The following is a 24928-nucleotide window of genomic DNA, read 5'->3' on the forward strand; positions in this document are numbered from 1 at the left end:
AACGAGAACATATCAAGTGGTCATCTATTTTTTATTCAAAGACCTCCAGCAAGGGAGAGCCTACTATTTCCTGAGACCCCCGTTTTCGCACTCTTAACAAACCTTTAAGGTTAAATGCCTGTTATGTTCAGGCATTGTGCTAAGAACTGGGAATACATAAGAGTTTGTAAAAGTCAGTTCCTGCCTCTTGGAAGCTTTCGATCTAACATGCAAACAAATATATACAAAGCAAGTTAGATTCAGGTTAAATAAAACAGAAGGAAGGCACTGGGATTAAGGATTGGTGAAGGCTTCCTGTAAAAGGTGGAGATTTATAAAGGAAGCCAGAAAAGTCATTGATAAGGAGAAAGAAAAGTATTTTAGACATGGGGAACAACCAAAGAAAATAGCTGGAGCATTTTTCCCTATGTAGACTCCAAATTTATCCCTTTGCATCTTCTATTTATTACTCTTAATTCTACTCTCCAAAACAAGTGCATCCCCTCTTCCACATTATAGCTTTTCGAAGATACTCTTTTGAAAGGTATCCTCCCCTAAATTTTCTCTGAGCAAAATCTCTCCAGTTCCTTCAATAGATTCTTCAGTATCCTGATTTCTCTGGACATTCTATCCTGTCAATATCCGTCTTAAAATATGTCCATAATAATATGATACTTTAGATACCGTACAAGCCTAGTACAGTGGAACTTCACTTCTCCAGTTAGGGATAACATGCTTTTCTTAATATACCCTATTTCCTTTATTGATTTTCTACCTACCAACTGTCCTCCCAAAAAGCACAACTTTGATCTTTTAAAAAATTTTAAGTTATATGTGTACATTTTTTTTTCATATTTCCATGAGAGTCATGTTAGGAGAGAAAAATCAAAACAAAAGGGAAAAAATCCATGAGGTAAAACAAACAAACAAACAAAACAAAACAAAACAAAAAAACAGAAGAAAAATTGTTGCTGTGTATAATGTTTTCTTGGTTCTGCTTGTTTCACTCAACATTAGTTCATGTAAATCCAGGCTTTTTAAAATCAGCCTGTTCCATCATTTTTTAATAGAATGATAATATTCCATTACTTTCATATGCCATTCCCCAATTGATGGGAATCCATTCATTTTCCAATTCTCTGCCACCACAAAAAGAGCTGCTACAAACATTTTTGTACATGTGGGTTCTTCTCCCTCTTTTATAATTTCTTTGGGATACAGACTCAGTAGTGGCATCATTGCATCAAAGAGTATACAGTTTTTATAGCCCTTGGGGCATAACAACTTTGATCATATTTGATCCTTGGGAAGTTCCACTTCCTCCTGAAATGTGACTATTGACTAAACATAATTCCTAAATTCTGAAATCTTACTTATCCTAGCCTATCCAACCTTGCCATCTTCTCTGGACAAGCTTAGACCTCACTATTCACACCTTTTTTTTTTTTTTTTTTTTTTTTTTCCTAAATATTCTTTGACAGGGAGTTCCTATCTCAGTCTTTACACACAGTTGTTTGTTTTTGTTTGTTTGTTTGTTTGTTTTTTGTTTTTTGCTGTTGTTGTTTTTTACTATCTATGTTTTTATGACCATTCAAAAATGAGATGCTGGGTTTTTTGGGGTTTTTTGTTTTGCCTCTGTTGGAATCAGTTTTCATCAGGACATTAACTAAACTCTTATATCCTTCTATTCTTAGACCCAACCTTCAGCCTGACTCTTCAATACCACAGTACCACTTTCTTTTTGTCACTGCCACAAAAGCCAATATACCCAAGTTCCAGCTAAAGGTGGGTTGGAGTAGAAATATGAATCCAGATTCCAGGACCATACCTCAAGAATGCCAGAAATGAATCCCTTCCAGAGTGGCAGGACCTGTACACTGACACACCATCCTTTATGCTAACACAGCGTAGAATAATGTATGACTCAGGGTTCCAGCTTCCCCCATAGGTAAACAGGACGTGGTTCCTTTGGCCTACATTCCCCACTGGGGCCCTATCACCAAATTTACCACCCTAAAACCACACCTAAGGCTTTAGTTAAAGGCAGTTAAAGAGCTGCCTGCTCTATCTCCTATATTCCACCATTCCTTTAGGACATTCTTCCTTACCTCCTTTTTTCCCATTCTAGTCTAGTCCCCAATTCCCTCATCATCTTCTGGATGTTCTAAGCCAATACTTAAGTATTAAACAACAGAATCAGATTTTGAACTCAGGTCTTCTGACTCCAAATCCAATATTATTCCTATTGTACTATAATGCATCCATCTAAAAAACTTAAAACAAATAAAAAAATCAAGCTGCTTTTTCTAGCACAAAATCAGACTCTTCAGATTACAACTATTGCATGAAGATGCTGTGTGTGGATATGATATGTACCCAGACTATGTGCTTATCTTTCAGTTATTACTTACTTCTGGGCCTAAAGTTAGTGATAAATAAGATAATGGCGTAGGTAAATTTAACATTCTTTCATTGGGAGTCCTGGGGAGTATGCTCTTGAAATAGGAAGTCATATAGTGGGCAAGAAGAAGGCATAAGCTTTGTGTGTTGTGCAGATTTGGGATTGTCTTCCTCCCATTTGAATTTCCTGGTCACTGGATAACTGAGGCAATCAAGGACTGCTGTTAAAACTAGAATTGCTGATTGTCACATGGGCCAATGTAAGCAAAGGGAGCAGCAAAACCCACTGTGGTAACAGCTGTTAATTGTCATGATCCAAGACCATATTGGCCAATAACTGTGGCTTTCAGAGACAGGAATGAAGAGGTCCCTGGGGAAGAGATTGGGGCAGAAGAAAAGACCACCTATAATTGGCAGCATCTATTGAAAATCTTGTCAGTTGGTAAACAAGGTAGACAGAATTTTTCTTTCCCTACTCTCCTTGGCTTCTCTATAAAGAAGATGGAAATTATACCATATAACAGAAATAGTCTTATCAGGAGAGCCACACTTAGAAATGTATTGAGCCTGGTAAGGTAAGTCAGAAGTTTCAAAAGTCTTAGTGCAATTTTAAGTTCTAATAGCTTAAAAGCCCCAGGGTGTTTCCAAAATCTTAGTGCAGTTTAAAACTAAGACTTTTGGGACAACCTATGTTGGGATCTTTAAAAAGCCCATAGAAAGAATCAGACCTTTGCTTGGCCTACATAGGAAGGTGATTATCGATAACAGAAAGGAGGCATTTTTTAGTTTGTTTCTGTTTTTTCTGAAGAAGAAGATAGCCTTTACACAGGAAATGAGAGGGAGAAATGATTAATAAGGAGTTTATTAACTTATAAAGTAAGTTACTTTGTTAATTACAAAGTAAGTGATTAAGTAGAGAGCACCTAGCTGCCTGTGATAAAATTAAGTCCCTTGATCCAAATGACCTTATATCTTTGGGTTCTAAAAGAACTGGTAGATGTGATTGCTTGATGTAATTTGTACTTGGAAAACATGAAAGGTGAACCACAAGATTTGAGAAGGGCAAATATTACTAATTTTCTTCTAGTAAAGGGAAGAGAACAATGTGTAAACAATCAATAAGCTTGACTTGAATTCCCATAAAAATTCTAGAAAAGATTATTTAAAGAGATGCTTGATAAACATCTATTAAAAGGAATTCTGGTTATAAGGAACTGGTGTGACTTCTTCAAGAACAAGTTGTGCCAGACTAATCTGTAAAGGGCCAGAACTTGGGAGAAATATACTTGAAACAAAGATTCTTACAAACGGAGTGTTAACTCAGTGGAATTGATAAGATGATGGTTCTTTAGTATACATATACTTAGTACTTAGCATGGTGATATAATGGTTCTCTAAGTTCACACATAAGTATGGTGTAATAATGTAATTGTAATAGGGTATTTAAGGGCTGAGAAATACTGGAAAAGAGACATTCTATTTTTGACCATCCTTCTGTTGACTCTCATGCTTCCTAAAATCAATACTGAGCCAGAATAAAGATTCTAGACTCTATTCCTGATCATTCTCATGGTGTTTATCCTGCTGAGACCAAGGCCTGACTGAAGGACCTTCTGGAAGTTAGCCCGAACATTATACTAATCTCATTTCATTTTTTGGACAGGATTACTAATCAAGGAAGGGAGAACTGCAGAGAGTTTATCTAGAATAGGGGTTCTCAAACTACGGCCTGCCGGTCAGATGTGACCAGCTGAGGATGTTTATGAGGCCTGCCGATTATGGCAAATGGGCTGAGGGGGAGAGACAAGAGTGTGAGTTTTTGTTTTTACTATAGTCCAGCCCTCCAACAGTCTGAGGGACAGTGAACTGACCTCCTATTTTAAAAGTTTGAGGACCACTGATCTAGAGTTTGACCAAACTTTTCATAAAGTATCTTACACTACTCTTGTGGAGGAGATGAAGAAATATGAATTAATGATAAAGTAGTCAGATAGATTTAATGTTTAATGTGTGGCCATTCTCATTCTTATTAATGATTTAATTTTAATGTGGCAGAACATGTTTAATGGAGTAACCCAGTATAATCTACTACTCTAGATTAGAGGCTATTGATTGATTTCACTCAAAATATGGCACATATTACTGATGTAATCAGGTAGACTTGAATTTAAATCTGGCCTCAGAATTTACTTGCTATATAATCCATAGCAAGTCACCTCTTTTTGCCTCAACTGCCCGATGCTCCTGGGATGTTTTTCCCAACATCGACCCTAAATTAGCCTCCTGGAATTTCTGCCCACTGCTGCTGGTCCGACCCTCGGGAAACAAAAGAATTGATTCCTATTCTACATGTCAACCCTTTAAATACAGTTATGTCACCTTGAGTGTTTTTCCCCAGAATAAATGTATCCAGTTTGTTCAACCAATCTACAGATTCAATATCTTTCATTATTGTAGAGTTCTGTCGTCTCTCAATTGTAATCTTTCTCTGGGAGGAGGTTTCTTTTCTGTAAATCCTTTTCTTTGTGAGCAGATTTCTTGGGAGGTAAGTTTCCCTGAACATTCTCCCTCTTATTAATGTTTCTCCTCAACTGTGAAATGGGGATACTAATAACAAAGGGTTGTTGTAAGGCTCAAAAAAGATAAATATTTGTGAAAAGGACCTAGCACAGTGACTGGAATATAGGAGGTGCTATTTAAATGTGCATTTCTTTCTCTCCCCAGCTCCCATTTAAAATTTTTAGCAGTGATTTGGTTAAAGTCACTCAAATTTACAAATAACATCAAGTTGAAAGAAGGAGCTAAAACATAGAATGACAGAGTAAATATTCCAAAAGACATTGATAAGTAAAAACATTGGGCTGAATCTTCTAACACGAAATTCAATAGGGATAAATGTAAATGTTGCACTTAATATACCAACCCCCCCTCCCCCCCACAAATTAGCTATACAAATATAAGATGTGGAGATATGGAGTTTTCATTGACTGCAAACAATCAAAATTAGTAATATGATAGGAAAACCAAAAAAATCTAATGTGATCTTATGTTGTATCAAAAGGGATTCCAGCATTATGGAGTCCCAGGATACTTTGCCTTTGTCAGCCCTTATTTGGACTATTGCATTCTAGGCACCACAGTTCAGGAAAGATATTAATAAGAGGGAGTGTGTTCAGGGAAATTCACCTAAGGATAGTGAAAAACTTTGAATCTATAACATCTGAAGATTGGTTGAACAAACTGGATACATTTATTCTGGGGAAAAACACTCAGGGTGACATAACTATTTAAAGCGTTGACATGTAGAATAGGAATCAATTCTTTTGTTTTCCGAGGGTTGGACCAGGAGCATTAGGCAGAAATTTCCAGGAGGCTAATTTAGGCTGGATGTTGGGAAAAACTTCCTAACAATTATAGCAACTTAAAGTGGGAAGAGGCAGCCTAGAAAGAGTGGGAAGGCTTTAAGTAATAGAGGCTGGATGACTACTTGTTAGGTGTAATCACAGTGAAGATTCCTTTGGTGGATGGGGCTGATGGGATTCATTCTGCCTCTCACATCCTACTTGAGATGTTTTGGATTCATCCTCCATCTTATTCCCTCAATAATCCTTAGATGCCTATGATTGACATACTTGAAATGGGAACATTTTTTAAGAAGGCTTTGGGAAATGGCTGAAAGGAAAATGACCCCTAGCAGGAGTGCATTATCTTTTTATTTATATTTCTGCTATTTCCATCAAATTTTGAGGGCATGATATATTAACTATATCAGTCTTGTGAATAATAGTGGTCCTGGGTTATGACTATAGAAGAATCTACGTGGAGGTAGAGACTCTAGAGAAGTGGGTTTTAGAGCTTTGATATTGTGAGCAATAAAATGTTGTTGAGTAACATGCCTGAGCTAAACCTAAACAAGTTTCTGGTAGTGATCAGGCAGAACACTGCTACCTTTTAGGGGCCTGTTCCCACATACCTCACTGAAGAACTGAGGTAGAAATTGGGCAAGTGTATCAAAGAGAAATACCTCCTGTGGGGAATTCAGATATTACAGCCACTTGATCCTCTGCCTTCCATCTTCAGGAAGATGGCACACCATTACTAGAGTGCCCCAAGTATCACATGAGAGTCATATATGTAAATCTTCCCAATTAATCTGTTAATTCCTAGATAGCAAGGATTATTTCTAATATGAGATATGGCTATAAATGTAATGAAATAGTTTTAAATAAATAAGTCAGAAGTTATATGTGCAAGTAAGTACTGTCTCTTTCAAAATTGTCATCTTGGAATACCATATGTATCCTAGTTGTTTAAAGCATCTAGAATTTGTCTCAAAGGGACTCAGTTTTGGGGCAGCTAGGTGGTACAGTGGATAGAGCACCAGCCTTGAATTCAGGAGGACCAGAGTTCAAATCTTATCTCAGACATTTAACACTTCCTAGCTGTGTAACCCTGGGCAAGTCACTTAACCCCAGCCTCAAAAAAAAAAAAAAAAAAAAAAAAAAAAAGAGAGAGAGAGAGAGAGAGAGAGAGAGACTAGGTTTCCTGGTCATTAAAATGGATTAAGTTATCTCTAATGTCCTTTTCAGATCCAGAACCTTCAACAATTTTGTGACCATCCTTAGTGGTAGCAAATATATCCTCTTGAATTGAAATCTTGGAAATATCCAACAATCAGTTAAAGCCAAGAAAAGTATGTGATCAAGCCAGGAAATGTTATTTGCCTGGAATGGAGGCTGAGTTTGATTATTCATATATGCCATAAATTGGCCGAGGTGATTACCAAAAAGCATTCCAGGAATGCCCTGAGCAATGGTAGCATCACTGAAATAAATATGTATAGCTTCTCAATAGAACAGCTTTGAATGTAACAACATTCATGTAGACAGATGAGCTCTAGAATATTAACTTAGAAGAATTGCTCTCTATGTGCTTTATGTCCTTACAGTGAGTGACCCAAGATGAATAGGAGATGGCTGGCAGGAATAACCAGGGATTGGAATGTCAGTATATTTTTGTAGCTAAGCAATTATTATTATTATTATTATTATTATTATTATTATTATTTTTGCTGAGGCAGTTGGGGTTAAGTGACTTGCCCGGGGTCACACAGCTAAGAAGTGTTAAGATTTAAACTCAGGTCCTTCTGACATCAGGGCTGGTGCTCTATTCACTGTGCCACTTAGCTGCCCCTAGCAATTATTCTTTTCTTCTGAAGGTTAGATGTATCTCTCTTCTAGATTTAGGGAGTGGAAGTGGTGATGAGACAATCTAGTGGGAGAAAGAGTGGAAATGACATTTTGATTATAGCTTCTTTCTACATCCCTAGTGATTTAACACTTGAGGGATCTTAGCAAACTTCTTTTATTCATTTACTTATCTTCCTGAATTCAAATTTAGTCTCACACACTTACTATGTGACTCTGGACAAGTTACTTAACCCTGTTTGCCTCAATTTCCTCATCTGTAAAATAAACTAGGAAAAGAAATGGCAAACCACTGCAGTATTCTTGCCAAGAAAACACCAAATGGGGTTATAGAATCAGATATGACTGAAAACAACTGAACAAGAAGATCTTCATGGATCTCTGCATTCACCTTAATCCAGTATTTCTACCCATTTAATTTTTTTTATCTTTGTGGGACCATCTCTTTGAATATTTCTATTCTGCTTCGGTCTGTCTCTGTACCTGCATCGTGTGTCCTTATTGCTCAGATCCACAGAGATGAGGATTAGTCTAGTCCATCCTAATATGATAAAATTGTTTGTAAACTATACCTATTCCTTTGGAATAGACCATAGCAGGAGAAGGAGGAAGAAGAATAGACTTGGTGGGATGGTGGAAATAACTTTAAACTTAATATCAAAAGACAGGTTAAAATCCTGATTCTGTTACTTGTATGAGCTTGCACAAGTTGCTTTTCTTCTTTTTGTGCTACAAAAATTTAGAGTTTGAAGGGCTCTTAGAAGCTATATATCACAACCTGTAGTTACAAACATTTTCTCTACAATATAGCTAAAATCAACTTTTGATCGAAAACTTTCGGTATCAAGGACTCCACTTCTTCCCAAGAAAATCACTTTTGACTAGCTCTAATTGTTAGAACTTTTTTCTAACAATTAGGGGGTATTAAGCCTAAATCTTTGCAACCTCTACCCCTTGTTTTGATTTCTGTCCTATGGGACTAAGCAGAATAAATAACAATCATCATCCATTTAAATAACTTGAAGATAGTTATCATGCAACTCTTCTCTCATGTCTTCTCACTAAATCTACCTTCTTCAATCAATCCTCACATGTCATGAATTTCAGATCTTTCAATTTACTTGTAACTGGATATTTTCCAACATCTCCTCCCCTCCCCAGCCCCCATTCCCATGAAAACTGCCTCAGGCTCAGCAATATTCTGAGGGCTTCAAGAGTACTTTGGATCTTTAAGTCCAACTTTTATAAGAAATGGAAACTGAATCCCACAGAGGGTAAGGGATATAAAACTCATATCACTATATTTGTAGCTCAAAGCTAATTAGGGATTATTAGAACCAAAGCTCATTTTACAGATGAAGAAGATAAAAGTGATTTGCCCAGAATCATGTAGTTAAGTCAGTGGCACAGGAAGGGATCATAGGATTTGGAGCCTGAAAATCATGCTATCCAATTCCCTTGTTTTGTAGATAAACCTGAAGCTTCAAGACAGGAATTATTCAAGCAATTGAGTGGACACTACTCAAATATAGGCCCTCTGACTCCAAATCTAGAGTTCAGTATTACCTCTTCAGAAGGGAGAGAAGGAACGAATACTTGTGTGGTCATGATTTTGGAATGTAAGAATCTTGGGATTTCAGCATTTTACCTCCAAAATAAGGAGGGGGCATAATGGTCTAGATGTTATCTAAGGGCCCTTTGAAGATTTAATTTCTATAATCATTTTATAGTATTTGAGGGGGGAGGGAATGTAGAAAAGATAAAGGGACTCAAGAAAAGAGTCCCTAGGACTTAGCATCGAAGAACATTTATAATTAGAAAGGTTAGTGGAAAGAGTCCATATTGAAAAGAGCATTAAAAAACGTGGGTTTCGATCCTGTTCTGATTGTGACCTTAGCTAAACTACTTAATCTCCCTTAACCTGTTCCCTCATCCTCACATACTTCACAGTGTTGGTAGGATTAAATAAAACAATGCAGGTAACATACTTTGCAAATCTTAAAGCATTACATAAATATCAGTTATTTTTCAGGAAAGGTGGCACAAAAAGAACAATAAAAGGTAGAAGAGGGAAAAACATGGGAGCTAGAAGTTGTGGTACAGAGGAGACTGTGTGATACAGTGGAAAGAATGTTGAATTTGGAGAGTATCTAAGAACTACCACTTCAAGCTTATTAGCTATGTTGCCTTGGCCCAATTAATCTTCCTAGGGCTGATTTCTCATAAAATGAGGGATCTCTGAAATAGTTTCTGACGTCCCTTCTGGCTTTAGATTTGTGGTTCTATGGCCAGTGTTACCAGGGAAAAGGACACAAGATGGGAGAGAAGTTTTTTGGCTATCAAATGTATCTATGTCCAAAACGTAAAGGGGTGAAAAGATGGAACAATGAGGATGATACTTTTTGCCTCTGAATTATATGCTCTTATAGAACTAGATGTCTGACTCCCTGAGAAATGCAAGGACAAAGGTTTGGGAAGGACTGGAACTGGTGTGTCACCCTGGGCTTTTGATAAAAACTGTCTGTAGGGGTCCCTGAGGCAAATTTCAATGGTAGGGAAAACCAAAAAATGTGATAGCATGTCAGAGCCCCTAGAAAGATTGGAAAAGAGAACCTATGGGATATCTGGCTTAGGTGCCTGAGTACTAGGACTTTTCCCCCTTTCCCTCAAAGACTCTGAGAGGAAGAAGCTAAGTCTTTATTTTCCCTGGGAAGGCCCATTATTATTGCTTTAGGATTACTGTGAGGAGGTAAAGGTAGGCTTGCGACTGTTAATAGCAAGCAGCACTTTCCATTTCTGAAAACCCATCACTTGGGGGCCATTCTATGAGAGTCCCACTCCTCAGTGTGAGTGTGAAAGGCTGCCATGTTTACCATGTCAGTTTCCACCTGTGCCCAATCATCGTCACCCACTTCCTGCCCTATTCCATCTCCCAAGTCTGTAGGCCTGACTCCTGTGTACTCCCACAAGGCGATGCATAATTTCACATCTGAGGGAGACCCACTCTGTTCCGGGAGGGACTGGCTTTCTCCATGACTTTTGACTGCTTCCTGTGAACAGCTCTTATGCTGTCTCAATGTGAAGGCACCACTACAGTCCAGTTTGGGCTCTCTGGAAAGTCAAGTGACCGCATTCGCTTCCCAGCACAAGGACTTGTCTATTTCCCCCCGAGTTCCCTTCTCTGGAAACCGTTCTATGTAGGCTTTTGTACGGCCAGCAGAACTCTTCCGGTATTGGGTGACGTCATGCAATCTTCATTATCTGTCGAAGGGTTCTCTCAAGGTCTCCGAGCAGTTTTGGGGGTGAGGGGCGGAGGAAAAGTGCAGGGCGGGAAGGAAAAGGGATATCCCTCCCTCCCCCAACTCATGCCCGGGAGAAGCTTATATGCCAGGAAGAGATGCCAAAGACTGGACGGGAGGATAGGGAGGTGGCGAACTACTTTCCTTTCCCAGCCATGCTGTGGCAGGATATGGCTTGTAAAATCATGCGTGTAGCTGGAATTCCTTGGTGGGCGGGATCCTCCCGCCGGAGCATGGAAAGCATCAGTTTGCCTTTGGGGCTGTCTGGCTGCTGTGTGAGCTGGAGCTGCTGCTGCTGGCGCGGGATAGGGAAGAGTGCAGTGCTGGCTGCTCCTGCGCCTGCTCCTGCGCCTGGCCGGAGTGGGTGGGGGATGTCACTATTTTTTAGTGTGTGGTTTGTTTCCTAGGAGCCAGTCGATCTCCAACACCTTCTGCGGCGTCAGCTGGGCCAGAACCTGGGAAAGAAGGGAAGGCGCTGGGAGTCAGGCCAGGGAAAATGAAGAGGAGGGAGTGGAGCTCAGGGCCGAGAGGAATAAGCAGAGACCCGGCAGCCCGCAACGTGAAATGTGTCTCAGCCCCTTCTCTTCCTCTCCCTTTCCCAGTTACCTGCAGGGCTCCTAGGTTTTCCATCAGCTGTTCTGTGTTGGACACCTCCAGCAGGACGGAGCTGACAGCCTCGCTACGGAGACACCAAGCTGGGATGAAATGGAGAGGGGCGGGGGAAGAGCGCCAAAGAGAGGAAGATTAAGGGCCTAGACATCCCCATCAATGGAGCCTTTCCTTGGGCACCTAAACATTTTCTGATTTAAGTCATCATATGCAGTAATCCAATATTAAATTTCAGAGTACTAACAAGTGGGTTTAGATGGAGGGAGGGGTATACGTAGCTACAAATCCTCCAGAAATCACGTTTGTTCCTCTCATCCTCGAACTATATAAACTAATATAGTTGAGGGCTCACGTGAAGGTCCTAGCTAGCCTTAGGAAGACTTAGATTAAAATCCTGTTTCTCGGCATCTCATGCAACTCACTACAATTAGAACTTTACAGACCAGGTACCCATCTACATAGGTGGAGAGTTTCCACATTAAAAGTTCTCTAAAAGAATGAAATCCAGCTTAACCAAAATAGAAAGTAGATAAAGCATTTCTTGTAAGGACCAAATGAGATCATTTGGGTAAAACTATTTTTAAATCTTAAAGTGGTATTTAAATTTAGCCATTATAATTACATAGATTTCCATGTTTCTTTCCTCCTCCCCCAATCCCAAACTAAATAAAATCCTCTGATAGATTTATGATAAATTGTTTGAAGGCAAGGAAAATACCATTTTTGTTTTTGTTTTTCTCCTCTCTCAACTATGATTTTGAGAATTACATGAGGAAAATGTCTAGCACAGGCTAGTCTATTTTAGGTTATGGGTTGAGGGTTTGTAGGAAGAGAGACTCCTTTTATTGTTTTTGGTTTTGACAGCAATGTCTCTTCACCAATAGAAAGCTGAGCCACTGTGCAGCCTAGTTGATGAGCAATAGGGAGCAGGTCCATGACCTTGACTTGTTGCTTCTTGCCATCTTCACTCTGTACTTTGTCCTTGAGCCACTGGTAGCTCTGGAAGAGAAAGGGAGGTAAAGAGGGGAGGGGAGAGGAGAGAAGGAAGCTGAGAATAACCCACAGACTCATCTTTTTCCTTCCCAAGTAGCTAAGGTAGCTGAAAATTCCCAAACCTTGCTCTCTTCAGGTGCCATGGAATGGAAGTCTTAAAAGTGTCTTACCTTGATGGTACCCCTGCAGGTCTCTGGGATTCTTCCTTCATTCTTGCTAGTAATGACACCACAGGCCAAAGGAGACCGAGTCACTGATCCAACACCTGAGTTCAGGAGGAAAAAAGATTATGGGAAAAAAGGATAGGGAAAGGATGTGGACCAATTTTAATGGCTGGCAGAAGGGAAGAATATTGAGAAGAACATATAGAATAAAGAGATAATATGTGGGGAGGAAAAGGACCAGGGAAGCTGAGGCTAGAAATGTCAGGCAGGATAGGGAGAATAGTCTCTAACCTATCTTGTGGTAGAGCTCAGGCAGCTGTGTTTCCATCTTATCCCTTTGAAACAGGTGATACTCAGCTTGTTCACATGCAGGGGGAATCAGGTTGAATTGTCGTGCCACTGAGTAGGCCTCCTAGATTAGAAGTAGGCATCAGAATACCCCAAACCTTTTAGCTTTTCTCCATATCTCCCCTCAACCCAAGTACATGGTAAGCATGTATTCTGTGAATTAGAAGTTGAAATGTTTTTAAGGAAATATATAGTGGGAAGGTACTTACCATGATTTCTGCAGCTCCCCAGCGTGATGTCCCCCAGTACAGTGCCAGTCCCTGATTAATGACAAAAGTCATGGCCCGGACAATCTCTGGATGTGTGAGGGTGATGAAATCCTGACAGTTAGATCACTAGGATTCAAGGCGTTCATTCTCCCAGATGGATAAACCCTCTTCTCTACAGCCATTTCCCTCTAAAAACCTAGGTATCTCTATGTGATGATGAAAGGTTAACCCCAGTTTTCCCCTACCCTCCTTTCCTTTGCCCTCTTCTGAAATCCCTGATGGGAGATATGGGAAACATGGGAGCACCTTGATGTCCCTGGGATTGGAAAATTCTAGGGTTTAGTATACTAGAGCTGGGGAGGTGATCCCTGGGTTTATGGACGTCTTGTAAGTTTAGGCATTCTTGGGGTTATTTTCACCCTCCATGGGACTGTTGGGGTCCGAGCGATTGGCGAAGACTATATCTACATATCCCAGTTGAAGCCGTTCCAAGGAGCCCCATAAGCCTGGGGGAGGAGGAAGAGAAGATAAGTGACCCAATTCCTTCAGATATGGCCCCCTATGTTCCAACTCCCTAATATTCTACCTCTTAAGTTCAGTTTGCATATTTCATCCACTCTGATATGACACCCTTTCCTCCACCCCAGCTTTTTAATTTGCTGATCTAATTCCTGCATTCTCATTATTTACCACCATCCCCCTCCCCCACAACATTCTTTAACCCCTTACCCACTCAACATTCCTAGTCCCTTACCCTCAATGATGTGTTTTCGGCTCAAGCCTTTTTCCGTCTCTGCCCTGTGGAAAAGTTGAGTTTACACTGGATGGTGCTAAAGATAGGTGGTAAGAATTACAATTCGATCCCTACATCTCCTGATTAAGGACTTAGCTAGAGTGATAAGTATGATAAGTATTTGAAAAGGATAAGTAATAAGTATTTGGAAAGGACTAGCAAGTTCAAGAATCCTTTTTACAATGATAAATCAATCAACAGGCATTTTTATTAAGCACCTAGTATGTGGTAGGTGCTAGGGATATGGAAACAAAAATCAAACAGTCCCTTGCACTCAAAAGATTACATCTCAAAAGTCTCTGGTTGAAAATCTCAGGTGAAGGAAAATTCACTATCTCTAAAGGCAATTCATTTCATTTTTGAACAGTTCTCATTATTTAGCTTAAATTTGCGTTTGCAAATTTTATCATTGCTTCTTTTCCCTTCATTTGCAATAAAAAGAAGGTTTTCTTCATGACAGCCTTTTCAAATATTTGGACAGCTATCATGTCTCCACTTCAAAATGTCATCCCTAGTGAAGGGTATGGGGAAAGGGAATACTCACTGCCCTCCCCAAAAGATTTTGGTGGTGATGATATAGCTGGATCTCCTTAAAAAGAAAAAAGGGAAGTGGGGGTAGGGTCAGCAGGAATAAGGTCAATGTGAACCTCCCCACCCAAATATCCTCTGCCTTGTACCCCAAATCCCAGCCTCACCTCCAACCCTTGCTCTTAAGGATATTGCCCAGAGTTCGTTCTGCCCTAGAAAAGGGGAAATAACAGGGAGCAAGGGGCTCTCTCTTCTAGTGATAGCCCCCTACAACCTCTACTTCTTGTTCTAAGAGAGTTCAAAAAGCACTTATTATTCCCTAGGTCCTATATTACATTGAAAAGAACAAAGAACTTGTTCTAGGGAGTTATAGCTCTGTAGTCTGGTAAGAACAAAAATACAGATTTTTTTTTTTTTCCATTTGCCCTAACCCATTCTTCCATTTACTTTGCAGTATTCTTTGACCATCTTATTTTGAATGCCTGTGAACTTAAGAATAATATACAACTCACATTTGCATGACACTTTAAAGGTGTACAATTGTTCCCCCCCCCTCGGCCAACATCCCTATAAAGTAGGCAGTGCAAGTATTATTCCTATTTTTCAAACAAGGAAACAGCTTTGGTGGTTAAAATGCTTTGACTAGGGTCATACAGCTAAGTAAGCATCTTACTTAATAGGTTTGAATCCTAGCTCCTCCTTTGTCTTCTGTCTTTGTAATCATTTAGAAATTCATTGTCTTGTAACATTCCTTTTATTTTTGGTATTTACAATTTATAAATCTTGTTAACTAAATTTTTAGTCTCCAAAGTCTCCTTGTTGGCCTCACATGTTGGTGCTCAATAAATATATATTATTTTTATTTTATTTTGCCTATATTTCCTGTTTGTTCACACTTAATATTTAAAGAGAAAATACTTTAGGGGTTTCAACATCCATATTTTGGAATCCCCTCTATGACCCAACATGATAGGAGAAGCAAACGTTCACTGGAGACAGAGATTACCTAAATCAAAGATGAGACACCCACTTTTCCTTTCCACTCCCAATCTTCCCCTCACTAATTTAACTCATACCCTTCCCCTTTTCCCTGGTTCATACTTTCCTGCTGCATACACCTCAGCTGTGTCAAACAGATTTACTCCATGCTCATATGCCACAGTCATCAGATTCTCTGCTGTCTAGGAATGAGTATGTTGGGGTAGAGTTAATACTATTTACCTTTCCATTGGTTTTCTCACCTTTCTTAACCTTCCAAATCCCAAGAGACTTCTAAGTGCTTTGAGTCTTCAAATATAACACCATTATCCCATGCCTGCCCCCCATATCTTTTCCACCCTTTTCCCAATTTCCCCCCACCTTGTTTCTCATATCCCTTATAATCTCTTCTCTGACCCACCCTTCCACAATCCATCTATTTCCCCATCTATTTCTCCCACCTTTCTTTCTCTATTCTCTATAACCCTCCCAGTATTCCCAACTATCTTTTGGTATCAGAAACATTTATACCTCATCTGAGATCTGAGACCCAAATGTGACCCAGGTACCTGCAGAAAGAAAATCCAGGGACATGGGGCTGTGAGAGACAAGGCATCTGAAAACCTTTACCCTTGCAGCCTCTTCATTCTTTCATTTCCCATTAGACTCACCAAGGCCAAGACAGGATACTCGAAGACCAGACTTTCCCAAATTCCTGTTGGATAAAAGAGAATCCAATAGAAGGATTTTCACCTTCGGTTCCCCTTGAAGATCTAAATAATAAGCTTTCTGGCTCTTTGCTTCTCTGAATGTGTTTCTCCATCCCATATTCTATTCCCCCATTTCAAAACCCCAGGCAAATTCTACTCTGAGTGAAGCCCAGTGATATCAGTGTAGACTGTTCACATTCAAATATTTGTTGAATGAATGAATTCATCTTCCTTTGGCACCTACTGTGCAATTTCTATTTTCTCTGCTATCAGTAAAATCTGCTACCTGATTTCTCTTGACTCATGTTTCTCTTCACAGTCATATTCATGGTTTTCCCTGTATAGCAGCACATGATCAGTATTAGTTTGTGAGACTATCTTGAGTTGGGGAAGCCTGAAAAGACTGTTAATATGGAGGGGGAAAGGTAACAACAGGGTCCAGGGAGGGTGAGCTATCTCCAGAAAATTAATCAGCAAATTGAGGTTTTGGTTGGTGGAAAATAGAGACCCCTGGGATCCCCTAAATGCTTGTGAAAGGTGGATATAAAGCTGATAAATGATTAATTCCCTTCAATCCCTTAGGCAGATAGTTGTCTGTCAGAAGGAATCTTTATTCAATCATCAAGATTGGTACAGCAAAGGGAACAGGAAACAAGGAAGCCCAGCCCCTTTTCTTATGGTTCTCCACCCCACTATTCGTATTGGCTAATGAAACTCCTTTTGAGACCCTTTTGAATCTTCTCCCCCCTTCCCCAAAAGTTTCAGTTATTTAACTCTCAGAGACTGAGAAACGATGGGAGTGGGGGGCAGGATGTGGTAAGATATCTGATTCCTTAGGTGACTAAACCTTATCAGATTAATAACCTCACCACCCCATCCCAGAATAGGATACAATCCCTTTTGCAATATCAGAACAATGCTATTTACCAAGAAATCCATCTATTTTTTTCTGCAGTGGAAGGGGGGAAGAGGGAAAGAGCTCGATGTTCTATGCCTATGGGGTGGGGTTGTGGGCTCCTAGCAGCATCTTATATACAGTATCAATTCCTTCTCACTACTCCTTCCAAAGTCCCTTTTGCTTTGCCCACAGTTCTGCATATCCCCTTGATACCTTGGGGACCCAAAGTTTTTTCCCCTTGACTGGGGTCATTTCATGCCTGAAAAAAAGTAGAGGATGATGAAGTTGGAGTCAGGAGGGTGGGAATTGTTGGTGAAAATGGGTCAAAACCATTACTGCTTTAATGACAATAGGGAATTTAGCTAGCCCTCTGCCAAGTCTAGAGATGTAGCGGTTGGAACGCATGGGGGGGGGGGGGAAGAGGAACAGACCCAAAAGACACTTCCTAAGTAGCATGAGGAAATCTTAAATACCCTCTCAGCCCAACCTCAGGACACTTTTTTTTTGAGGTACTCATGCCTTAGGGATGAGAAGGAAGATACAAAAAGGTACACAGCGAACCCTAACAACTTACTCTGATTCTCAAAAGAGTCAGGAGGTGGAGATGGAGAACAACAGACAGCCAAGGAGAGAGAATGTGAAAAAGAGATGGAGATAGAGATGTAAGTAAGGAATTGGAATGTTGCTGATGAAATTTGAGGAGTCTAGGATAATGGAATGTAGGTCGCTTGGGAGGCATGGGGTGGTGGGGTTGCCGAAGCAAGGGGAGGCAGAGGCAGGGGCAGGGACCCGGCTAAAAAGGGGCTGTTCTGGCCCTCTCCTTCAGTACCTGTACTTCATGCTGGTGCCTCGGCCGGTGCTCTCTCGTAGGGGCCCCGAGTGGGTCACAGCTGCAGGACCCAGGGGTCGTGCGACTGGCACAGTCCGCGCCTTGGGGCCGTTTCCCCCTCCCCCTGAAGGATTTCCGTGACTGCTGGCCACTCCACTGCCGTTCCCGCCCCCAGGGACAGGTCGGGGTCCACACAGACGGTCCTCACTGCTCCTGCTGCGGAGGTTTTGCTCAGTGCAAGCGATGGACACCTGCATTCCGGCTCAGGAGAGAAGGAAAACGGAATCCTCGAGAAATCGGGGTGATTTCAAGGGGAAGAGGGCAGAAAGGAAGGAGTAGGAACGAGGGGGTAAGAGAGGTATGATAAGACGTGGCCGAGGCTTGGGGTTAGCAGGGGTAGGGACAAACCAAAGGAGGCGAAGGTCCTCTAGATTCAATTTTCTGCGAAGACTAGGGGACGAGGAGGAAGCCAAGCAGACCGGAGACAGAGGGGTGACTGGAGCAGACCCAAGAAGGGGAACATGGGGGGCAGGATGAGAACAGAAGGGGCCCAGGAGTTAGGTTGGTAGAAGCAGATCCCGGGGACGGAGATCTGGGGATGCGTCTAGAAGTGGGGAGAATTGTTTTGGGGTGCCGGACAATTGGCACAGGAGCTAGAGGGGTTGGGGGCTCCGAAAAGATCCTCGGAGGACAAGGAACCCCAAGGAGGGAGATGGAGCGGTGTAGCTGCAGCAGCCCAAACCGCAATCCGAGGGGGGTTTGCATCCAGCCTGCAGCTGCTTAGGTCATCTGCATATCCCCCACCCCTCATCTGCATAGCTTTATCTCCACCTCCCCAGTCTGCACACAAGCTCCACCTCCCCAGTCTGCACACAAGCTCCACCTCCCCAGGCTGCACACAAGCTCCACCTCCCCAGGCTGCACACAAGCTCCGCCTCCCCAGGCTGCCGACAGGGGGCAGTAGAAGCCTAATCTGCATAACCCGGCCTCGTCGGTGGAGAGGGGAAAAAGGAGACTCCGTCCTTCTTCCTCTGGAGGTCTGCTGCCACCCATCCAAGACCTGTGTTTATTACTGGCTCCGGAAATTCCACCTCTCCCTTTCAGTCTCCCAAAACACCCTCCCTTTAGCACAGACGCTCCCAGAGCCACTAGACAGCTGATAGTTTTATTCTCCGTTCTCAATACAGTATCAAGAAAGGGGATTGATGGGAGGTAGGCATTGACTAGGTGGGATTACAGCATCAGAAGCAAAGGGCAACTGGAGCCGGAAGAGTCTGGAGGGGAATTCGGTGCTAAATTCTCTCGAGTAGCCAGCCACTTTGGAATGAGGCAGGGATTGGAAGGCTCCTCCGGTGACAAAAACAAACAGGAAGAACTATAACGAATACAGATGTTTCAGAAGAATGCTGTTCTCAGCCAGCCCGGGCAGAGAAGAAAGGAAGCGATCGAATGTAAGCGTCAAGCCGACTGCGAAAAAGTTCACTTTGTACAGTCTGACCCAGTGGGCACAGCGGATTCTTCACCACCAACTCCACGTAAAGCTATGGAAGAAGAAGGGAGGGGGTGAAGAGACAGGGGGTTGGGGATGAAGTAAAGTTTTTTTCCCCTAAGCCCCCATTCTTTCCAAAAACTCTTCCTCTTTTCCCTTTTAACCTTTGCATTTCCCCAAGTCATGAGGACTGAAGTGAAATATAATTCCCCAGGTAACAATAATAATACTAGCTAGCATTTGTAAAGGACTTTGAGGTTTGCAAAGCACTTAACAAATATTAAATATCATCTCTTCGATATTGCAATATCCCTGTAATCTAAGTGCTATTATCCCCACACAGATGAGGAAATTGAGGCAGAGATTACATGACTTGCCCAAGGATCAGAGATAGAAACTGTTTGAAGGATTATTTGAACTCAGGTTCAAACACAATAAAGTCAGAGGCCCTTAGAACTTGGAGAAAATATATGTACTGGAGGGTCTATAGCAGTCAATGAGCTCTAAGTGGGGCAGGGGGGAATGGAGAACCATCCACTCCAATATGGATATTATCATCAGTACCAAATGAACAAAGTTGTTAATTTAGGCAGATGAAAGCACCATCTTTTTAGTCACTCAGGTTCACAACTTTGAAGACATCTCCACTCTGCACTATCCCCAAGTCAGCACATACAAGATTTTTGCTCAATTCCAACGTCATAAACATTTTTTCAATGCATTCTCTCCTTTCCACTTACATAACTAATTCAGGCCCTCCTTACCTCTGCAATCCTGACTATTCTATTAGGCTCTTAATTGGCCTCTATCTCCTATTGAGCACTTAGGTGTCCCAGTAGATACAGTTTCAGGCCTAGAGTCAGGAATTTTGGAGTTCAAATCCAGCTTTAACTGAATAACAATCTTCTCTTTCTTCTCCAATCTATTCTCTACACAGGTCTGACCAAATTCTTTTTTGGAATTCACACTCTGATTTTGATCTGCTTTTTCATACTGATTTCACATTATCTCTCTTCACGAGCTTCATGAGTCTGGCCATTTTAGCATATTTCTCAAGACAATGCATCTCTCACCTCCCTTTGTACAGGCTATTTCCCATGCATGCTATATACCGCCTCATCATTTTTATTCAAGCAACTCCTCTCCTACATTATTCCTTTCCTAATCCTTTCACCCCACCCTCAGATGCATTTATTTTGCATATATTTTATATCTACCTATACATGTGTAGTTTCCCTTAAGGGCAGACTATTTTGTAAAGACTTTTTACTTTTATATTTGCATTCCCAGCACCTTGCACAGTTCTTGGTCCATGTTGTTCAGTCATGTCCAATTCCAAGTCCCTGTACCCTATCCACTTAGCTACCACATAGTAGCCCCCTAATGAATGCTTTTTGATTGAATGTAAATAGACAATCTCAGAAGTTGATGTAGGGCTCAATCATATTGAGATCTGTATGCAACATCATAAGTGTTTTGCATATAGGCTGCAATACTTTTATCATGACCTATATGCAAAATATGACAGAGATGTCATATCCCATTAGCTATCCTCATTACAATCTCCAAACTATTTGGGCATGATGAGTTTCAGATGTCTAAGGGAATCAAGACTGAAGACTTATGGGTTGCAAGGTTCCAGGTAACTGGAAAAGTAGTGATGTTCTCAACAGAAATAGGGAAATTAGGAGGAATGGGGGAAAGATGAATTGTTTTATTCATATTGAATTTATATGCCTATAGAATATCTAGATGAAAATTGATAAAGTGAACCTGGAACTCAAGAGAGAGATGAAAGCCTGAATATGTAGATTTTTGGAGTAAAGAGATGATAAGTGATAGGGAGCTGAGTGATCAACAAGTATAATGAGAAGAGGCAGAATACTGGGGCATACCTATGCATAGGGAGCATGATATAGATAACTCTGCAAACCAAGAAGCATTGGTCCAACAGTTAGGAAAGGGACCATAATAGTGCAGTATCATGAAAACCAGAATGAAGAGATGGTTAGTAGAATCAAAAACTGCAGAGGTCAAGGCAAATGAGGATTGGGGGGGGGGGGGAAGGCTAATAGATTTAGCATAAAGAGCTCTGGAATTGCCAACTGCCTGCTGGGCAACTTCAGCTAGATATCACATAGGCATTTCAAATTCAAAACATCTAAAGCAGAATTTATTTGCTTTTCATCTAAATGCACCCTCTCCTTCACATTCCATTTCAGTGGAAAGTATCATCATTGTTCCAGCCATCCAAGTTTTCTACCAACAATCAACTTCTGTTCTTCAGTCTCATTCACCCTGCCCATATCCAATTGGTTACCACATCTTATTATTCTCACCTTAATGTTTTTCTAATTTCTAATTCATTCTCATTTCTGCCAAAATTATATTTCTAAAGTCTGATAATAGCCACCCTCTGCTCCAGAAGTTTGGTGGCTCCACCCTGCCTTAAAATGAAATGAGTCCTCTGTTTAACCCTTTACCATCTGTCTCCAGCCTCTTTTCCTGGCTGATTATAAACGCTATGTTCTAGTTAAATAATCCTGCTTGTTACGCCCTGTGTACAATATTCCATCCTTCATCTCTATACTTTTGGACAGACTGTTCTATTACTGAAGTGCCTTTCCTCATTCCTTCTTCCTATAACTCAACTCTCAGCTCTCTTCAAAACTTAGCATCTTTCAAGATGACTTTCCTAATTTTCCCAGTTGTTAATGCCAATTCCTGTTCCTTCCATTTGCTGTATATTTACTTTGTAAAAGTAACTATGTCCCTTATATCCTTATTTGTGAATGGGGGTTGTGTCCCCCTGGTTTAATATAAAAGTGCAGAGGCCCTATTACATTTATATATTCAACATCTAGTGTAGTGTCTGGCACTTAATATTGTTGACTGATGGATTGGAATGGGAGATGGACTGGTCTTCAATCAGGGAGAGGAATAATAAATGGATAGCACAAATGCTATTTGTTCCAACAACACAGAAAACTGATCAACAAAGCATTTAAACACCCACTACAGGCCAGGAACTGTAGTTATTGCCTAGACAAGAATGAAATAGTCCTTGTTTTCAATCAATCAGCAACTTTCAACCAACCTTTATCAACATTTTGCAATTATATCATTAATATGCTATGATCAACCTTCACTAAAGTACTACTTTGAAACCTCATTTCTGGAAGCTACCTCTGCTAGATCTTACCATATTGGGAAATTTTTAAAAAAGCAGTCTGGACTATACACTTAAGATCTGAAGAGAAGCCTCACATTTGTAGAGTAGTTTGGATATCAAGTGATACTCCTCTTTGGTTCATGAGAAAACATTTAGATGTGGTGTGACAACTGGTAGAGAGGGTATCCATCCCAAAGAAATCTCATAATTTTAAAGTATGTTATGACCAAATCTTATCATATTTCAATATTTCAGTGTATTCTAGAATTTAGGGTCTCATTGACATGGGGATTCCTTCCACTGGTTAGGCTTACAATTCTATCCCATAGAAATCCTATGCTTTTTAATTCTGTGATGTTTACCCAGTGTCATCTATAGATCCTTATATATGATATATATAACTTACTGAAGACCTTTCTCTAGATAGTTAAGCTCTTTGAAGGTAAGGTTCATTTTATTTTTGTCTTTGCGCTATGTGTGTATAGCCAGTAACAGATGCTTAATATTCTGCCGATTAATCATTTTTTTCATCTGTTTATGCCACAGACAACCAACAGAAAAGAGAATTTTGAGCTGAGTCCACAAATGTGCAAGAAAAACGATAAAAATTTTTTAGAACCTTTGAAGCTTTATAATCTTTGATATTTGTCTTGTCCCTTGCAACAGACAATTTCATGCCATATATAATAACATGCATACCAGGACTTTTTTGGGTTAGCATAAAACTGGAAACAAAGTGAATAGCCATCAGCTGAAGGGCAGGAAAATTTGTGGCATATGAATGTAGTAAAAGATTATGATGATCCTGAAGAATTCAAGGAATCATGGGAAGACTTATATAAGTTGAAACTATTCTGGACCCTTTTTCAGAATGATGTTTTTAAATGCATAGGCTTTAAAGGAAATCAATTATATTCTGAGAGTTTCTCAAAATATTTTTTTTAAACTTGAGAGATATTGACAGGCAAAGTAGAGAGAGGACACTAACCCCACTGTAGATATGGTGTAGAACATCCCGAATGGGTCCTACCCCCAAATCGGTGTTCATTACAACCTTGACCCCAGTGGGTGTCTCATAGTAATGGAGCTTGTATCGACTTGTCTGGAAAGCCAGGAATCCATCTTTCCTGAAGAATGGATGTTAAGGAACACGTCTGATCTGGATCTATGATCACACACACGTTCAGTCCCTAATGAGAGGCTTTATATAGTTTCCCTCCCTACGCTAACTTTTTTTTTCCCCATTTGGTCCCATCCACTAAGTCGTATCTCCATTCCTTGTGGTCAGCCAACTTCCTCTCCAGAGTCTTTGTCTCTATAGATCCAAGAAGCCCACACCCCATTTCCACCCGTAGGATACATGTCCACAGGTGACATCTTGCTGACAAAAGATCGGATGGAGAAGAGCATTCCATACATCAGCTTGTACTCCTGACAGTAGCAGGGAATAAACAAACATTTTATATTTATGCAGTACTTATCAAGTGTTTTTTTTCACCACATTCCTTTCGGAGGGTGGGGGGAGGAGGAACTATATTGTACCCATATTACAGAGAAAGGAACTGAGACCCAGAGCAATTAAATTATCTCATACAAGGAAGCCGAGGCAGGGAAGGGCAGAAATGACTTGGCAAAAGTTAGAATAGTGAATTAAACCCAGGGTTCTTTTCACTAGGCCACACTTCTCAGAATGGGAGGGGATGGGGAGGTCTTTCGGGGCAGGGCAAGGTTTCAGGAGAGCAGGCTGTGATGCTGAATTCCCTCCTCCCTCCCCCCCATCCCCGTATCCTTCGAGTCACCTCCTCCTTGGGGATCCCCGCCTGCTTCTTTCGGTGCCACTCGCTATAGTGCAGGCAAACCCCATCTCGGTCAAACAAGTACAGGTTGTGGACAGTCATCTGTGGGGCGGGGAGGAGGCTGCGAGTTAGTCAGGGGAGCACCCACTTCCCGTTCCCGCCTAAAAACTTCTTCCAATCTGGGATCTTCTCATTCCCCCCTCAGTAACCCATCCAGCCCCCTCCCCGCGCTTATTCCAGGACACACCTAGGACTCACCAAAAATACACACCGGTAGTGCGCGTGCGTACCTGAGAATCTCGGCAGTGGGGGTGGAGAGGGAAGGTCCCTTATCATCCACCACTTCCGGTTCCTGCTGCGCCCCAACTCTCTTTGCCCGGAGACGCGAATCAGACAGTCGCACTTTCTCCAATGGCTCCATCTCTCCTAGCCCCGCCACATTTAGCGGCCTCGGCTCGCTTCCCCACAGCCAATCCTCTGTGGCGCTGGAAAGACGTACGCTCCTCCCTCCCAGTTCCTCCAACCCC

The 24928-nt window shown here is 41.2% G+C and overlaps 2 protein-coding genes and 1 long non-coding RNA gene across 7 annotated transcripts; 1 reads left to right on the forward strand and 2 right to left on the reverse strand.

The window, feature by feature from the left end:
• Window positions 1-950: 950 nt before the first annotated feature.
• On the forward strand, window positions 951-18085 carry LOC141566796 (uncharacterized). Its single transcript, XR_012489386.1, has 3 exons — window positions 951-1764; window positions 17705-17777; window positions 17986-18085. It is a non-coding gene; the product is annotated as an uncharacterized LOC141566796 (long non-coding RNA).
• Window positions 6944-18201, reverse strand: KCNAB3 (potassium voltage-gated channel subfamily A regulatory beta subunit 3). Of its 3 annotated transcripts, XM_074311856.1 has the most exons (15): window positions 17945-18048; window positions 17329-17374; window positions 16179-16222; window positions 16039-16076; window positions 15631-15710; window positions 14697-14741; window positions 14546-14590; window positions 13963-14006; window positions 13628-13714; window positions 13209-13294; window positions 12943-13063; window positions 12658-12752; window positions 12373-12493; window positions 11492-11580; window positions 6944-11340 (listed from the first exon to the last, which is right to left on the reverse strand). In XM_074311856.1, exons 5-15 carry the CDS (start codon window positions 15693-15695, stop codon window positions 11263-11265), a joined length of 876 nt encoding a protein of 291 aa, XP_074167957.1. In that variant the 5' UTR covers window positions 15696-15710; window positions 16039-16076; window positions 16179-16222; window positions 17329-17374; window positions 17945-18048; the 3' UTR covers window positions 6944-11262. The 3 variants fall into 3 exon arrangements, with proteins under 3 accessions (XP_074167957.1, XP_074167956.1, XP_074167954.1); XM_074311855.1 differs by lacking the exon at window positions 17329-17374 and having other exon boundaries at window positions 11492-11564; window positions 17945-18201; XM_074311853.1 differs by lacking the exon at window positions 17329-17374 and having other exon boundaries at window positions 17945-18201.
• Window positions 18202-19090: 889 nt separating this feature from the next.
• Window positions 19091-24840, reverse strand: TRAPPC1 (trafficking protein particle complex subunit 1). Of its 3 annotated transcripts, none has more exons than XM_074311866.1 (5): window positions 24692-24840; window positions 24405-24503; window positions 23966-24036; window positions 23594-23732; window positions 19091-19485 (listed from the first exon to the last, which is right to left on the reverse strand). In XM_074311866.1, exons 2-5 carry the CDS (start codon window positions 24501-24503, stop codon window positions 19357-19359), a joined length of 438 nt encoding a protein of 145 aa, XP_074167967.1. In that variant the 5' UTR covers window positions 24692-24840; the 3' UTR covers window positions 19091-19356. The 3 variants fall into 3 exon arrangements, with proteins under 3 accessions (XP_074167967.1, XP_074167966.1, XP_074167968.1); XM_074311865.1 differs by having other exon boundaries at window positions 24660-24815; XM_074311867.1 differs by having other exon boundaries at window positions 24649-24709.
• Window positions 24841-24928: the final 88 nt, after the last annotated feature.

Source organism: Sminthopsis crassicaudata, chromosome 4 (assembly GCF_048593235.1).
Source record: "Sminthopsis crassicaudata isolate SCR6 chromosome 4, ASM4859323v1, whole genome shotgun sequence".
In the NCBI taxonomy this organism is placed as follows: domain Eukaryota; kingdom Metazoa; phylum Chordata; class Mammalia; order Dasyuromorphia; family Dasyuridae; genus Sminthopsis; species Sminthopsis crassicaudata.

Coding starts and splice junctions, on each gene's coding strand:
- KCNAB3 (XM_074311853.1), bottom strand. CDS start 18,201: ATGCAGGTGTCCATCGCTTGCACTGAGCAAAACCTCCGCAGCAGGAGC. Junction 16,077..16,178: donor AGTATCCTGTCTTGGCCTTG/GTGAGTCTAATG, acceptor TTCTTTCTGCAG/GTACCTGGGTCACATTTGGG. Junction 12,753..12,942: donor TGAGCTCTACCACAAGATAG/GTTAGAGACTAT, acceptor TCCTGAACTCAG/GTGTTGGATCAGTGACTCGG.
- TRAPPC1 (XM_074311865.1), bottom strand. CDS start 24,737: ATGATAAGGGACCTTCCCTCTCCACCCCCACTGCCGAGATTCTCAGGT. Junction 24,037..24,404: donor CGGGGATCCCCAAGGAGGAG/GTGACTCGAAGG, acceptor TGCTACTGTCAG/GAGTACAAGCTGATGTATGG. Junction 23,733..23,965: donor AAGATGTCACCTGTGGACAT/GTATCCTACGGG, acceptor TCCATTCTTCAG/GAAAGATGGATTCCTGGCTT.